At 45.6% G+C, this 16,761-nt stretch overlaps 1 protein-coding gene across 1 annotated transcript in view; it reads right to left on the reverse strand.

The window, feature by feature from the left end:
- Positions 1-759: 759 nt before the first annotated feature.
- UBE2L3 (ubiquitin conjugating enzyme E2 L3) overlaps positions 760-16,761 on the reverse strand; it is a 47,290-nt gene continuing 31,288 nt past the window's right edge. Inside the window, 3 exon segments of the mRNA XM_046640589.1 lie at positions 760-1,029; positions 1,031-1,119; positions 6,842-7,028. Coding sequence (XP_046496545.1) covers positions 949-1,029; positions 1,031-1,119; positions 6,842-7,028 — 357 coding nt within the window. The 3' untranslated portion in view covers positions 760-948.

Raw genomic sequence — 16,761 nt, forward strand, 5'->3', positions numbered from 1 at the left:
TTTGCATGGAGCTTGGCGACAGGTGAACGTGGAATTTCAAATGGACATTCTGGCTTTAGCGTTGTCTGCAGTGACCAGCCCATCTTCTAAAATGGCTGCAGGGAGGGGTGCCAACCTTTGGCCTCAGGAGCCTCTCTGGTGAGAAATTCCTCACACAAGTGCAGTGTTCTCTGGCTGGCAGGCCCTTCCCTGGGGTCGCCACAGACTTAATATTGCAGGGTTTTCCCAAGCAGGCCGCCCAGGCTGGAGTTCAATCATGCACCCAGACCTCAGGGTTTGCCCATTTCATCAACATTATTGTGGTAACATTGGCCAGATTTTTACACAAGAGCTGAGCCTCCCTTTTCACAGCTTTTTTTTTTTTTTTTCAATTTTTTGGAGGGCGGGAAGGTGGCTGTTGGGTTGTTTGTTAATTTCTTTAAAGGGGTATTATAAATTGGAGTCAGGTGAGTTAGAACCAACCCCCACACTGGGCAGTCCCACACGGGAGAAGAGAAGCCGCCAGAAACACCAGAGCCGTCTCTTGTCCTTTGCGGAGGAGACGGGGCCCAGGTCTCGGGAGTGAATGAGTGAAAATAAACTGAATGTGAGAAAGTGGGAGTTTCCAGGCTGGGGAAGAAGGGGTACCACAACCTTTTTTTTTTTAACGTTATGGGCTAAATGTAAATTGAAGATTTTGGATAAATTTGGATAAGAAAAGAAACATCATTCTTTTAAAGTAGATTGAAGCAGTGATTTTTAAAACAAAGAAAGCAGAACTAGAACATCTTAAATTTTTAATCCTTTCTTTACAGGTTACCTAGACCACTTTTGATTAAGAAAACTGTAGAAAGTTAGTAACTGCCACAAGCGAACGCCAGGCGGTGGCCCGTGTCAATTTTCCACAGAGTCCTGCTTTGCGGGGTGTCTGAATGCACTGCTCGGGGTCTCTGCTCACACTTGCTGGAATCAATCGTGGCAGATTTTAGTCCACAGGTCGCTTTTCCCCATATTTCTTTGTAAACTCTTCAGCGTTCTTACAGAATTTTTTACGGTCCTTAGAGTATTCTTCAGCTAGGTCAGCCCGAAGCGGGTGCTCAGGCTGGGGGTCGTTCACCAGTGCTATGAGGGACTGGATTACTGCCAAGAAAAGGACAAGGCATCACTGGTTAGAATCGTCTCAGAAAGGGCACTGGCAAGAATGCAGCTCTGACTTTAACAATGATTCTCATCTATGTCCTTTTAACACAAAGCAGCCTCCTGTTTATCCCAAATTCTAACCAGAGCACTCAACCCATTTTTCCTCTGTAATGAGATGAAAGTGATGGGTGAGAAACAGCCAACACTACGAGGATAACTGTTCACAGTGATGCCGCCGCCTCCTCTGGGAAGCCGTCCTGAACTGGCACAGTGGGATGTCTCAGCCCATAGTCACTCCAGTCCCTCTCCAGAACTCTGGGAGACCCCAGGCTTAGCACTGATACCCCCTCCTGTCACCCCCCCACACACACCCACTCTCACATAGGTAAAGTGTCTCCAGGGCAGGGGCTGGGTGATGTGTCCCAGCACCACGCTCAGTTCAGGGTAGTTTCAATAAAGGTGTACTGAGTGAGCAGGAGAATGAAGGGGGAATGACAGGCCTGCGCCATGTAAATGCACAGAGAGCCCACCACAGAAGACCTCTAGGAGCTTCTGAACCAGCCAAGAAGGGTTCACTTGACCCACCCTGTCTAGCCACCCGGAGGTTGATAACCCTCAGTGGCAACATACTCTCAATTCCAAAGGCAGGAGTCACACCGATGGCTCAGGCTGGGTTCCACAACACTCCCCGGAAGCGCAGTAAGTCCCAGATGTACTGGAAGGCAAGCCCTGGGATGAAGGACCACAGGGGACTAGGCGTGGGGGAGGGGATCAAAGGGGAAGCATGGAAGGGCCAGGAGTCCCAAGCGGCCTCAGAAGTGAGGTGCAGGCAGCCACCACACCCTCTCACACACATTTCCCCTAACTCTCCCCTGATCCCCGGCAGGACCAGCACCCCCAGAAGGCTGTGTCCCTTCCCACCGTCCCAGCAAAAAGGTGTCTCTCCTCTGAATTGCCAATGCCACAGACTCCTTTATTGGAGGCCTATGCTTTTCAGCTCAGCATTACAAGGAATGGATTAAAAAGCTCTTTGGTTTGCTCCTATTTCCGTAACTTCAAAACCACTGGTGGGCCCAGCCCCATGGCCGAGTGGTTAAGTTCGCGCGCTCCGCTTTGGCAGCCCAGGGTTTCGCTGGTTCAGATCCTGGGCACGGACATGGCACCACTCGTCATGCCATGCTGAGGCGGCGTCCCATGTGCCACAACCAGAAGGACCCACAACTAAAAATATGCAACTATGCAGCGGGGGGCTTTGGGGAGAAAAAGGAAAAAAAATTATATATATATATATATATAAAAAACCACTGGTATTCCATTGTCTGCCATATAGCCACATATAGCCTACATGATTATTTACTTAATATATTTCTTTAAATCACTAAAAAAGATTTTTAAAGGAAATTAAATGTAACTCAAATGTTAAATCACTGACTTGCCATAAACTGAAGGCGTGCGTCAATAAACATTAAAAGGAGCACCTGAGGCTCCCTCCTGTCCGCCAGCAAAAGCGACCACACTGGAACAAACGCTCTTCCAAACAGCCCTTTCCACAGCTTCTCTAACGCTGCCCCAGCCCACTGGCGCGCTGCACGTTAGCGCACTCCACGATTCCCCACCCCACGCTTGACATGAGACTGCTCCATTTTCCATGGCTATTCTTGACTGTTTAGAAACCTGAACCACATTTGCCTTACAGCATAAACAAGTGGCTTGTTGTCTTTTTCCACAGTTAGAAATGGCTCTGGAGCAGAACTGCTGCTTCACGAGCGTCTCAGGAACCTCACGGGGCTCTCAGCTGGTTGACTGCTTTGTGAGGGACACTGATGAGTCTTCCAGTTTTCCTGCTCGCCCTCCGTTATGGAGGCTCAGGCTCTCTGCTTCTCACTAGAATCATCTTAATACCTAACGTATTAGTCTAAAACCATCCGTTAGTTATTAAGACTTGCTTTTCAAAAGATATTCACTTTGCAAGTCTGCTATTTGTCTATTTAATTCTTTTCTGAGAACTTGCTTTTACTTATTTGATCAAGTCTAAATATTTTCAAATTGACTTAGTAGTTCTGATGAGTATTTCATTCTTTCTCTGTTCCTTTGGATGCCTTTCTGGTTCCTCAGCTAAACTATAATAAAATCCAGCTGAGCTTAGCTTGGTTCGATAATGAGAACATTGACACCTATGACTGCTTTTCAAACTACAACTGTGGCCCCATCCCGTCATTGTTCACATATACGACAGCACGCTCATTAGATTTTCCAAAATGGTCTAGCCCTGGTTTCTTGATCTCTTCCTTGACCCAAATATTCCTCAGAAGCATTTCTTTTCCACCAAAAGGTAGGGGCTTAAAAACATAATCAAGATTTACCTCCTAGTCTCATTGTATATGATCAGAAAATAAAGTCTACAGTATTTCCTCATTTTTGTTCTTACTGACGGTTTCTTTGTAATAGAGGATGTAAACAATATCTGTAACTTCTTCCTTGTCATGGAGATCCCAGGGCTCCATTCACACAGAGTACAACGCGAATGGTGCCTTCCCCTTTCCCTGAAGGTGTGCAGCACAGTAGCCTGTGGAATGTGCTACAAAATGTCTATTAATCTTATTCTGTTTATTAGATTTCCTGAGTCTTTTTTTCTAAATTTTATCTACTTGATTTGTTATAATAGCATAGAGGGGACTGAAACAATTTTTGAACTGTTTGATTTTTCTCTTCGTATAATTTTGTGGTTATGCTGTTTGGTACATATAGAGACAGTATTATGCTGGCTTTGTTACTGACTGTATTTTACCTGGCAATTCTCAAGCAACTACCATAATAAGACCTTGCTCTGTTGTTAAGATATCTACTAGAACCAGACATACTGCTGAACAAACTTTTGTTTTCGGGGGCCGGCCCTGTGGCCGAGTGGCTAAGTTCACGCACTCTGCTTCAGTGGCCCAGGGTTTCGCCGGTTCAGATGGCAAGTGCAGACATGGCACTGCTCATCAAGCCATGCTGGGGTGGTATTCCACACAGCACAACCAGAAGGACCTACCAACTAGAATACATAACTATGTACTGGGGAGAAGAAGAAAAGAAAACTTTTTGTTCTCACATACCTTCTTCTGATATTATTGCCAACTCCCACTGCCTTTCTCTTTGATACAGTTTTGCCTTGTTTCTTGACTTTTCTCATGCTATTTTTTCTCAATTTTTAGTGTTTTAGTTTCTTTCTTTTTATATTCACCAAAAAAAAAACTCTTTTAAAGATATACAATTCAGTTTTTAGTATATTCACACAGTTGTGTGACACCACCACTATTTAACTCCAGAACATTTTCAACACCCCCAAAAGAAAACCCACTCTCATTAGTAGGCACTTCCTATTCCCCCTGCCGCCAGCCCCTAACAAACACTAATCTACATACATTTGTCTATGCTGGACATTCCACATACAGTTGATTATTTGCAGTAGTTATGTACTATAAAGTTGCCATGAACGCTGAATTATAGATGCTGAACATGAGTGACCGCAGGAATGACCAGCTATAGAACCACCCAGCTGAGTCAAGCCAACTTACAGAATGAGAAATAATAAATGGTTGTTACTTTAAGATGCTAAGTTTTGAGGTGGTTTGTAACACAGTAATAGATAACAGAAACATGGGAACATGTCAAGTGCCAGGGGCCACATTCCTGATGTATGTATGGATGAGATCAAGGCCACACCAGAAAGAATATACAGAATGATTTTCTAGAAAGAAACTCTAGAAAGAAACTAGTAGTTCTGCCCATCACTGCACATAGAACAGCACTCTGTACCAAAAGTGTTATCTTAAAACACCAAAGTCAACAAGTACATTTTGCAAAAGAATGAAAAGCCCCTCTTAGGTTATCTATTTGAAAAAAAAAAAAAAAATGCAGTCACAACCTGAAAAAGCAGAGCATTTTGACTATGCACCTAGATCTGAAGATAGAAAGGATAATACTGACACAGCCCTCTCAGGCAGCCAGCCCCTGTAAGAGGTGGCAAAGCACTTTTACTTGCATTCACCTCCTGCAAGTGCTTCTACCTCTGGTCCCCCACCCTCCCACCAGCCCCAGTTCCCAGGTAAGGGAGGAACCCATCTAACTCTCTGTGGCCTGGCAGTCTGAGGTGCAGGTTCTGGTACCCAGCCTGGAGGGACTTCCCCTCCCTAGGCAGGCTGTTTAATACACACAACTCAGCAAGGGCTCTGGGAGTTGTGTGAGGGGCTGACAAAGCATTCCTGAACAAATGCAGCTATAGGCTTCCAACAGAGAAGTAGGAATTTGTATAGGAAAAAAAAAAAGTCAGATACGTGCACTCAAGAACTTTGTTAAGCTTTTTTTTTTGTGAGGAAGATTAGCCCTGAGCTAACATCTGCTGCCAATCCTCCTCTCTTTGCTGAGGAAGACTGGCCCCGAGCTAACATCCGTGCCCATCTTCCTCTACTTTATATGTGAGACGTCTACCACAGCATGGCTTGCCAAGCGGTGCCATGTCTGCATCCAGGATCCGAACCGGTGACCCCCAGGCCGCGGAAGCAGAACGCGTGAACTTAAGTGCTGTACCACCAGGCCAGCCCCTGTCAAGCTTTTATAAACATCAATTTGTACATGAACAAGCCAAGTCCACTGGAGATCTTTCTATTCTGACTTAATGTTTAGCACCCACTTCTTTCTACTACTAAGCTGTGGGAGCCTGACGGATGCCTTTCACGGTGATTATTTCAAATGGGTGAGGCTCAACTTTCTATGTGAAAGGGTTTCAACTCCATCTTCTAGAAGTTTCACTGAAAAATGACTATTTCTATCAGTCCGTGAAAAACCACCTGCAGCCTTGCAAATTCCAGGCTCATCTACTCTCTTTAATCTAAGGAGACCATATAGTGGTTCAGGTAGTTACTTTTAAGAAAGCCACCAAAAATATGAGATTAGGACTTCAAAAGAAAGTTCTAGAATTAAAAAATAAAAACCAGACACAGTCCATAACAACATCTAATTACTTCCAGGGGACAAGAGGGAGGCCAACCACAATAGTGAATCAAGTACTTTTCCCAGAAAATTGAGCATGTGCGTGTTCACACAGTGAAGCCCAGAAACATGGACACACACAACCACATCCATTCCAGGGAGGTCCAGGCTGGCTAAAACCAACTATGTGCTTTCATCTGGACACACGGTCTGACCGTGTCCCTCCCCCAACACCACCCACTCTGAGCCACTGGCATTCTACTCCCCGCCAGGTGGCTTTGGCTCACACCCTTCTTTTAGCCTGAAAGGCCCTCTCCAACCTCCTTTCCTCCTTCAAGTCTAACTTTACATACTAACTGCTGTGTGAGGCCACCCTGAACACTACTCCCTTTCCCCCTTTCAGGCAGCCCCACAATCCTTCATGAAAACCTCCAGGGACAGTGCCCACACCACCTCACTGCACAGGCATAAATGCTGGGCTGCTCTGTCTACGTGTGACCTCACTGGGCTGCGAGCACAGGAGGGGCCTCCTCCAATACCTGTGTAGGTCAACAGTTTAACTAAGACGTGCCAGGCCCACGAGGAGCGGTGGGACCTCCGTAGTACTTCTGTGTGCACTGGAGTTGGTAAGGTACCATTTCTCTGGAGTTGGTGTGACATGGCATTAGAAGAGACTGGGGAGCCCCTGCTCCACAGCACCATCCCCAGAAGAGCACAATCCGAGGAAGACACAAGGAGCACGCCTTACCTTGGTCGGTTTTGGTTGCTGGCTTCCAGTTTTCAGCACTAATTACCGGCAGACAGACCTGCCCCTTTTCATCAATGTTCGGGTGATAGATCTTTGTTTTAAATGTGATCTTCGGTGGTTTGAATGGGTACTCTGCTGGAAAGTTGATTTCGATTCTGAAGGCCCCCTTGTCATATGGAGGGTTGTCCTAGAGGGAAAGAGGAGAGATCAAAATGAACACACCATGGTTCACAAACCTGTAGCTGAGACAGGAATGTTCTAATTGTTTACTTGAAAAGGGGAACCAATAATCCATCAGTATTTCTAGAGCAAGATGTCTGCTAAGCTGTGAAAACGTCTAAGATTTATGTTCCAGTTTATCTTTTTTTCTTTAACAGACTTTATTTTTTAGAGCAGTTTCAGTTTCACAGCCAAACTGAGCCTCCCTCACTATCAACACCTCGCGCCAGTATGGGATATTTGTTACAATCTTTGAGCGTACATCAAGGCATCATTATCACACCAAGTTCAGAGTTTACATTAGGGTTCACTCTTGGTGTGGGACATTCTATGGGTTTTGTATGGTATCACACATTATAGTTGGAATCATACAGGATACAGCCTTTTCAGACTGGCTTCTTTCACTTAGTAATACTCATTTAAGGTTCCTCCACGTCTTTTCATGGCTTGATACCTCACTTCTTTTTAGCTCTGAATAATTCCATTAGCTGGATGCATCACACTTTATTTTACCCATTCATCTATTGAAAGACATCTTTTTGCTCCCAAGTTTTGGAAATTACAAAGAAAGCTCCTATAAACATCTGTGTGCAGGTTTTTGTGTGAAGATAAGTTTTCAACTCCTTTGGGTAAATAGGAGCACAAATGCTAGATCATATGATAAGAGTATGTTTAGTTTTGTAAGAAATCACCAAACTGTCTTCCAAAGTGGCTGTACGATTTTGCATTCTCACCAGCAATGAGAGCTCCTCACTGTCACATCCTCCCCAGCATTGACATTGTCAGTGTTTGGATTTTCGTCATTTTAATAGGTGTATAGTAGTATCTCGTTGTTTTAGTTTACAATTCTGTAACGATATGATGTTGAATATCTTTTCATATGTTTATTTGTCATCTGCATACCTTCTTTGGTAAGGTGTCTGTTCAGACTTTTTACTCATTTTTAATCAGGTTCTTTGTTTTCTTATTGTTGAGTTTCAGGAGTTTTTTGTACATTTTGGATAACGGCCCTTTATCAGATATGTCTTTTGCAAATATTTCTTTATCTTTTTTGAAGATACGAAGAGTTATACCAGAGGCACGTGACAACCCAACCCGGACCACAATAAGCGCTGACAGGCCAAAGAGGTGGCCTGGACTCCAAATCCTGGCCAGCTTGGTCTCCCTTTGGTAGAGCCAGCATCCAGATTGGGATAGCTAGACCCTAGAGAGCTGAGCTGGCCCCTAGCTGGTCACCAGGCAGGGCCAGAACCATGCCCACCCCAATGTCTCTAGGACCACTCAAAGATCTATCCTCAGGGCCTCGACACTCTGATGGCCCCACGAGCCTCTGAGAGATGCCCCCAGAAAAAGAGCCCCAGCCTCTGTCTCCACCTCCCCCATCTCCAGAGCTGAGCAAGCCCTTCCCCAGTATGCTGGTTCTCCTGGTCCCAGCCATGTCACACTCAATCCAAAGCAAGCCAAGCTCCGCAGAGTGCCCAGGAACACTCCTGGCAGCCCCCACACCACAGCCTTCTTCCTTGTGTCCCGGTCTAACTGGGCATTCTGCAGCAAAAAGAGTTCCCCTGCCGGGGAGAGAAGTTGGCACACAGCACGTCTCCACACTCTCCATGTTCTATTCTTGCCCAGGGAAGGAAGGCACGGTGCAGAGGCCTTCAAGGACAGGTAAGATTAGGGAAGGCTGAAGGGAGGAGAGGCCTTGCAGGCAGAGAGGACTAAAGACTAGGATGGCAGGGACTTGGAAGGGACAGCATGAGGCAAGACAGGAGACAGAGCAGGCAGTGTGGCCGAGGGGCTGCATGGGGCCTGCCTGAGGAAAGGCTGGGGCCACGTTTCGGAGTCTGATCTACCCCCTCAAGCAGCTGGATACACTATGCGAAGATTCATCTGTGGGGAAGCGCATCAGGAAGGTGGAGACGCAGGGTCTGGAAGAGGGTGGCGACACTAGTGAACAGTCCAGGCCGAGTGCACCTGTGTAAGCAGACAGGACCCCCCCCCCACCCCCACACCCCCAGGAAAGGCGAGGATAAGATCGGATTGGAAAATCATTTTCATTCCAACAAAACGTTCCCTAGGCCCTTCTTTAGGGAACACAGAATTCTCTAGAACACTGTCCAGAAGTTAAAGTGGCAACAGACCCCTCCCAGGCCTTGTTCTGACTGCCCAGCCTGAGTCACTCACTACCTAGGAGAGCTCAACTCACAGTTACCAATGAGTTAATGGAGGAACTCGGAATAGCGCCCTTCGGCTTTTAAGGAGAGATTAAAAATTTTTTTTTCCCTAAGTAGAAATCAGTCACTTACACTGCTTGAGTCATGTAAAAAGAGCTTTCCTGTAGGACTTTCGGCTGGTAAGATCTGCTAACTTTGTTCACTCATCGCCCAGGCTTCATCAACTGCCCCTGTGCCCGCCATATGCTGGGAGACAAGGGTGAGCCCCGGCCAGGCAGTCCCAGTTAGCAGTTCTAAACTTGGCCCTGCCTTTTCCCAGCTGGACGCGCCTGAGAACATCACTGAAAATCTGTAAAGTGGGATGACAGTAGTCTGCACCCAGAGATGTTCTGATGATGAGATGAGGCTGTAAAGTCCTATGTGCCTAGCACACGGGCAGAAAGCAGCTCTGTGGCTACAGGGGGCAGGACAGGCTGAGCCCCTCACCACACAGGGACTCAACTGACGTCGTCTTACCTTCTCTGAGCCTGTGTCCACATCCGGGACTCTGTGGATGACCAAAGGAGTGGCCTGAGTGTGTGCAAATCACACAGACTGTCCATCCATCCCAGGGATTTTTGTTGAAGGAGGTGTGCAAAAATTAAACACAGAATGTACCTTCTGGATAAAGGCCTAAAGCTCTACAAGTGAATTTTCGACATTCTACAGCTAAACTTACTCTGTGGGAAGGCAGGTCAAAAACTATGAGGGACCTCAATGAGAAAACGTAGTTTTGTTGTAGAAAAGTACTATATAACTTTGCATGAATCTGCCTCAAACTCAAGATCAAGCTGCAACATCACTTCGTTATCAAACTAACCAAAGATTTCAGCATTTTTATCTTTGCTCATGACCCTGACCAGTGTTTTTCTGTTATTCTTTCCTTTATTTAGCTTTGCAGACCCTTCAGCTAATACTGCTGTGCCAAGGAATCTTTTGAGATATAAAATTAATTTCTTCTGACAATTTTACGTGCTCTATATTAGCTCTGACTTTAAGCTTCACTTCTCTCTTTCCTGAGGGTGCTGCGGGTGATTAGCCAAATGTGTATATTTTAAAACCTCATTCAATCCAGGTCTAAATTCCAAGACTCTTTTTATCCACTTCCTCTTTATGTAAGAAAGTGACTGGTTTAAAAATGTTTATTGTTTACTTTATAAACAGTATGGTTGAGAAAAAGAAAAATAATTTCTGTACCATGTTTGTGCTAAGAATCCACATTTCCCTCTAGTTGTTACATGCATGTGTGTAAGATGTGACCGCTGTTTATCAAGCACTTACATAGGCTATCTGCTTTTCTTTTCTTTTTTTGTTTGACAAAGATTAGCCCTGAGCTAACATCTGCTGCCAATTCTCCTCTTTTTGCTGAGGAAGACTGGCCCTGAGCTAACATCCGTGCCCATGTTCCTCTACTTTATATGTGGGACACCTGCCACAGCATGGCTCGATAAGTGGTGCATAGGTCTGTACCTGGGACCCAAACTGGTGAACCCCGGGCCACCAAAGCAGAACGTGTGGACTTAACCACTGCGCCACCGGGCCAGCCCTATACATATGCTATGTGCTTCTCTGTCTCATGCCCCGGGATTCAATCCCCCAACAGCAACTCTCAGGCAGGTGCTGTCATCACCTACTTTTGGAAATGTGGCAAGTGACGGGAAGGTTGAGTGGCTGGCCTAAGACCCCTAAACTCAGGCTTCCTCTCCTGTAACACAACCCACTGAATATGCAGGCATCCATGTGGGCCCATCCTTGTCACCTCTGTGGGACATGGGGGTGAGGGGAACAAATGTGCTGATGCTCATGCTGCTTGCTGTACCATGAGTAGTAAACTGTCCTTTGTCTCTGTCCAAAAAGTCTCATATCTTCTGGTATCCAGTAAGCTATGGCAGCCCACCTTGTTAGCTTGTAAATAGGGTAAAAATCTCAGATCCTTCACAGCTCTTGACCCCAACCTCCCAAGGCACAAAGCCATTTTGTGACAACTAAGACCAAGAGGAAGCTCTTCCACATATGGCACCAAAACCACCTGGGGCCTTTCACCCACGAGTCCTACTTCTAACCCTGTGGGCAAATCTAATATTTCCTTTCCATGGCAACCCTTCAAGAATCTCAAGACCCCACTGCACCCCGTGTCTTCTCTTCCTCAAGTGAAGACCCAGAGTCCTTCAACCATCCCACAGAAGAAACAGGTTGTTTTGTTTTGTTTTTTTAAGATTTTATTTTTCCTTTTTCTCCCCAAAGCCCCCCGGTACGTAGTTGTGTATTTTAGTTGTGGGTCCTTCTAGTTGTGGCATGTGGGACGATGCCTCAGCATGGCTTGATGAGCGGTGCCATGTCCGCACCTAGGATCGGAATGAGCGAAACCCTGGGCCGCCGAAGCAGAGCATGCAAACTCAACCACTCCGCCAAGGGGCTAGCCCCAGAAGTAACAGTTTTGTGTCACCACTGTGACTGCTGTCCTTGTGATGCAGTGAGGACACCACACAGCTCTCTGGCAGCAACAGAGGAAGTCAGGCCAATCCTCCCACTCCCTGATTTGGACTGCTGCCACAAGGCGTGTCCTCACAGTGTGTGCACAGCTGACTGAGAGCACACGCAGGACTCATGGCTGACTTGATGTGAACAGGCAGATCCTGGTTTGGAACTAATGAACGTGCTGTCCCTTCTCCATTTTAAGTGTTAGGGGGACTGAAGGCTCCGTGCATCACTACCACTTCTGCCCAGCTTGGTGGCGACTCCTCCTCAGCAGCAGCCTTTCCCCATGTCTAACCCTTTTTCACACAAGTTAACAAAGCCTGAGCTTTGCTACCAGGAGGACGTCAAGCCCAGAGTTCAGTTGTCTTGTTATGGAGGAATGAGGGGTGGTGGTCTGCTTGCTCTCAAACCTCCATGGTCCACCCTAGAACCTTGTCAAAAGCTGAGACAAGCTCCTGGGTCTTCTGAACACTATGTCTTCTTACTCTTTGTAAATTGTAAAGTATTTATTCTCTCTTACCTATTCTGAAAACAAGCCTCCTGGTTGCCTGAATTACAAAACCTGCTCAATTAGCAGATTCACCTTGTGCTAACTTTGCTTTCTGATGACTTCTTTATACCGTTTTCAACAATTTGGATTGTAGGACTTTTCATAGTATAGTTCTTTGTCAATGAATACTCCAACATTAAAGAATTTGATCATATTCCCTTTGAAAAATAATTTTAGGGGGAATAAGTATTTTTAGAACTGGTTTTCCAATCTCTTATGATCAAACTACTATCTGATTATATGTAAATTTAAAATCACAATCTCCATTAACTGAATTCAGCAAAGAACCTTCCCTCCTCTGAACTCATATGCACCTGTCATGGCATAATTCACTGTCCCCCCAAGAATGGAAGTAACTTTATTGTTATTTTTCCCAGAAATATAACATTCACACGAAAAATGTAGTATTAAACATTCTATCCCCCAGGATAACAGCTGTGAGCCCCTGCTGCATGGCCAGGGTATGTTCTCTGTGGACATCCACAGCACACAAAGGCTTTTTATCCTACACATCTATATACACTAGTCACACAGAGTTACAAAAGCAGAGTCATACTGTCTATATTCTTCCGTAACTTTTGCTCATGCTGCTGTACACTGTCTTCCCCTCTTCTGTTAGGCCACACCGCTTGTGGTGGAGGCACACTCGATGTTTAAGAGACCATTGACTCTACGAGGGCAGTGTTGCTGGGGCTTTTGTCCACAAAGCCTATGCGTGGCTTGTGACGGGAGCTCAGTAGCCCCTGCTAACATGGAGGCACGCTCTTTCTCCTAAAAACAACCCCAGTGTCCTCTGAGATTGGCAGCAAAATTCTTTTTTATCTGTGGTTCTATGTCAGAAAGCAGGCTCCTCTCATTTGGCCTCGGGCATTACAGCCGCAGGAAGGGAGAAGGGAGAAGCTACAGAAGAACCGCAGCAAAGCAGAGAGGAGAGGGAACAGAGGCCAGCGCTGGGCCCCGAGGGAGGCAGGGCTGGGCTCTACCTGAAGGCCGGAAGGGCAGTGCGGAAAGAATGGGGCTGGCAGGGGAGGGTTTCAGGTGCAATGGGCTGTCACATGAGGAAGAACACAGACAGGAAGGGGAGAGATCTGAATCACAAAAGTAGCTACAAAAGGTGAAAGAAGGAAACCAGTCAAATGTGCTCCGGGAGGCAGGGCTGGAACTGAGGGAAATCTTCCTTCTTCTTTGACAGAAGAAACAACCTCTAACATTGAAGGAGTTTTTATATTGTCCCCAGCACTGTGCCAAGTGCTTTTAATCAAGAACACTACCCCAATCACCAAAGGCCAACAAAAATAAAAAGGGGGGAAATCCCCCCAAACTGCATCATAGATATCCAAAAGCCATACTAATGTCAGCAAGTTTTTAGGTTTTGTTATAAGTGGAGAAAATGAGTTTTTTTAATTTAGTGTATACAATTCAGTGGCCTTTAGTGAATTCATAATGTCATGCAACCACCTCTCTCTAATCTCAAGACTTTTTCTTTGCTTCAGAAAAACACTCTGCATTCATCAAGTAACAAATGGAAACCAGAGGCAATAAAACTTTGTTCAATAAATTACATTTTTGGAGGCCAGCCCGTGACCAAGTGATTATGTTCCCGCGCTCCGCTTCGGCGGCCCAGGGTTTCACTGGTTCGGATCCTGGGTGTAGACATGGTAACGCTCATCAGGCCACGCGGAGGCGGTGTTCCACATGCCGCGACTAGAGGGACCCACAACTAAAATACACAACTATGTACTGGGGGGATTTGGAGAGAAAAAGCAGGAAAAAAAAAAAAAAGAAGATTGGCAACAGTTGCTAGCTCAGGTGCCAATCTTTAAAAAAAAAAATCACGTTTTCGCTTCAGTGGAAGCTGAGGGAGCTTGGCCTGAGGTGGCTAACTTCTCCCAGGAGGGAGAGGAGCTTGAGGTTGAAGGAAGGACCCCCAGGTAGAGGGCAGGCAAGCCAAGAAAGAACACACGTTGCTTTCTAAAACCCAGCCTCTAGAGTTACTAAAACAACATTCTTTCCTATCAGAGAGAGAAATTCATGTTTGCTGTAGAAAATGTGGGATGTGGGCAGGCACAGAGGAGAAAACACATTGTCCCAGTCACCTTCCTGACAGAGAACTGGGGCCAGCACCCCAGCACATGGCCCTCCTGCCCCCTTTTTCCTAGGTGAACACACACATACACCTACACACATTCTCCCCCACTCTCTCTCTCTGGGATATGGTGGGGACTTGTGGAGCCAGAGCCATAACCACCTTCATCCACCTTGTAGCTGGTTGCCACCGTCACCCTCATCACCTGTGCACGCTGATCTCCCAGATCTTCATAATGGCTGCAGCATATTCTACTGTCAGGATATACCACAATTTCTTTACCACTACCCCACTGTAGGGCATGAGCTTTGTTTCATTTGTGAAGACAATGTCAATAGTATCATGAGTGTCTGTGACAGCATTAAAGAACACACATACTTTTTTATTAAAAAGCAAAGCTACCATGTATTCCCAAGATATTGTGGCCAGTGGCCCTAGTTGCTACAGGAAAGCAGGGGTGACAAGGCTGTAGGGAGCTGCTAGGAGATGGTGGCAGCCCCGATTTTGGGAAGCCACAAGATCCATGATGATGTTTTCAAAGGAAGAGGCAGCCTGTGTTTGTCTAAGACAGAGGGAGGCGGTAGTGAAGGTCCCTTGCTGTTCTGGTGGGATCCGAACGGCATTCTGATCACCTGTCTTCTCCATTAGTCCAGGACATGCCTGAGAGCAGGGACTCAAGGCATCCTCAGAACCAGCCCTCAAACATTTGCCAACTGAACTGCTAAACTATGAGATTCTTGTCTTGATTATAAAATCATCAACACTGGTGTTAATGTTATTCTTTTGAACATGGCCAAGAATGTCAGCTCTCAGAATAATGGTTTAACGTACCTGGAACACAATGACCACAGAACCCAGAACCAGCTGGGAGTTTGTTATATAGAAGAGAAAACATTTCCACATCTCTGCATATCCCAGTCATGAGTCACAGCTTATGGCGGCTAACAAAGTAGGAGGAGTGAGAACCTCATAACCAGTCTAGGAGGTGAGGATTCGATTCCAGGTCATTCACATGGAAATGAAACTTCTAGTTAGGAAACAAAAACTGACCTGACTGCTTTAAAAGATCAAAGCTAATTACAACGGAATAATAATAAACAAATTTTTAAATGAGCAAACTACTTGAATAGACATATCTCCAAAAAAGATATATAAATGGCCAATAAGCACAGAAAAAGATGTTCAACATCATTAGCCATCAGGGAAATGTAAGTCAAAACCACAGTGAGAAACCAGCTCACACTCAGTAGGGTGGCAGTAATCAGAAAGACAGACAAGGAAGGATTAGTAAAGATGTGGAGACACTGGAACCTTCAGACACTGCTGGTAGGAATGTAAATGGTACAGCCACTGTGGAAACAGTCTGGCAATTCCTCAAATTGTTAAACATGAAGTTACCATATGACCCAGCATTCCACTCCAAGGTAAATAACCCAAAGAAATAAAAACATGTGTCCACATCAAAACCTGTACAGGAATGTTCATAGCAGCATTACTCATAACTGCCACAAAGTGGAAACAATCCAAATATCCATCAACTGATGAATGGCTAAGTAAACTATGATATACCCATTACAATGGATGAACCTTGAAAATTTACCCTAAGGATCAAAGCCAGACACAAAAGGTCACATATTGTATGATTCCATTTATATAAAGTATGAAGAATAGCTAAATCTACAGAGACAAGGTAGATTGTCTCTACTACTAGGTTCCCTAGGCCTGGGGGGATAGAGAGTGACGGCTAAGGAGCGGGACAGTTCTTTGAGGAGTAATGAAAAATGTTCTAAAATTCTGGTGATGGTTGCACAACTCTGTGAATACTCTAAAAGCCACTCAATTGTTCACTTTAAATGGGTGAAATGCATGGTTTGTGAATCTCAATAAAACTTAAAAAAAAAAAAACGAATCAAAGCTAACTCAGGAACAGTGGTTCTCAACTGAGGACATCTCCCTCCTGGAGAGGTTTAGAAATGCCTGAGGGTGTCTTTAGGTTAGCCCAATGACAAGGGTGGCTACTGGCATCTAGTGGACAAGAAAGGGACAATCCCACATAAGTAATCCCTGTGCACACGTCAAAATGCAGTTTGCAACGCAATCCCATTGAGAAACACTGCTCTAGGAGAACTACAAACTCAATTTACAAACTGCTTGTGGGGTGACTACTACGTGTAACACACTTCCTTCCTACAGACAGGAAGTGAGAGGGAAACAGAAAAGGTCTCTGCCTGAACCAGAACTCACTCAGACATGCACAACACAAGTTACAAAGCAAAAGTTACACTGTGAGGAGTGGCCCAATAGAGAGGGCACAATGATGTGGGGTGGACCACAGCAAGCCAACAGGCTGGACAGCCAACAGCCATTCCCCCTATTC

The sequence above is a fragment of the Equus quagga genome, chromosome 15 (assembly GCF_021613505.1).
Source record: "Equus quagga isolate Etosha38 chromosome 15, UCLA_HA_Equagga_1.0, whole genome shotgun sequence".
Taxonomy (NCBI): domain Eukaryota; kingdom Metazoa; phylum Chordata; class Mammalia; order Perissodactyla; family Equidae; genus Equus; species Equus quagga.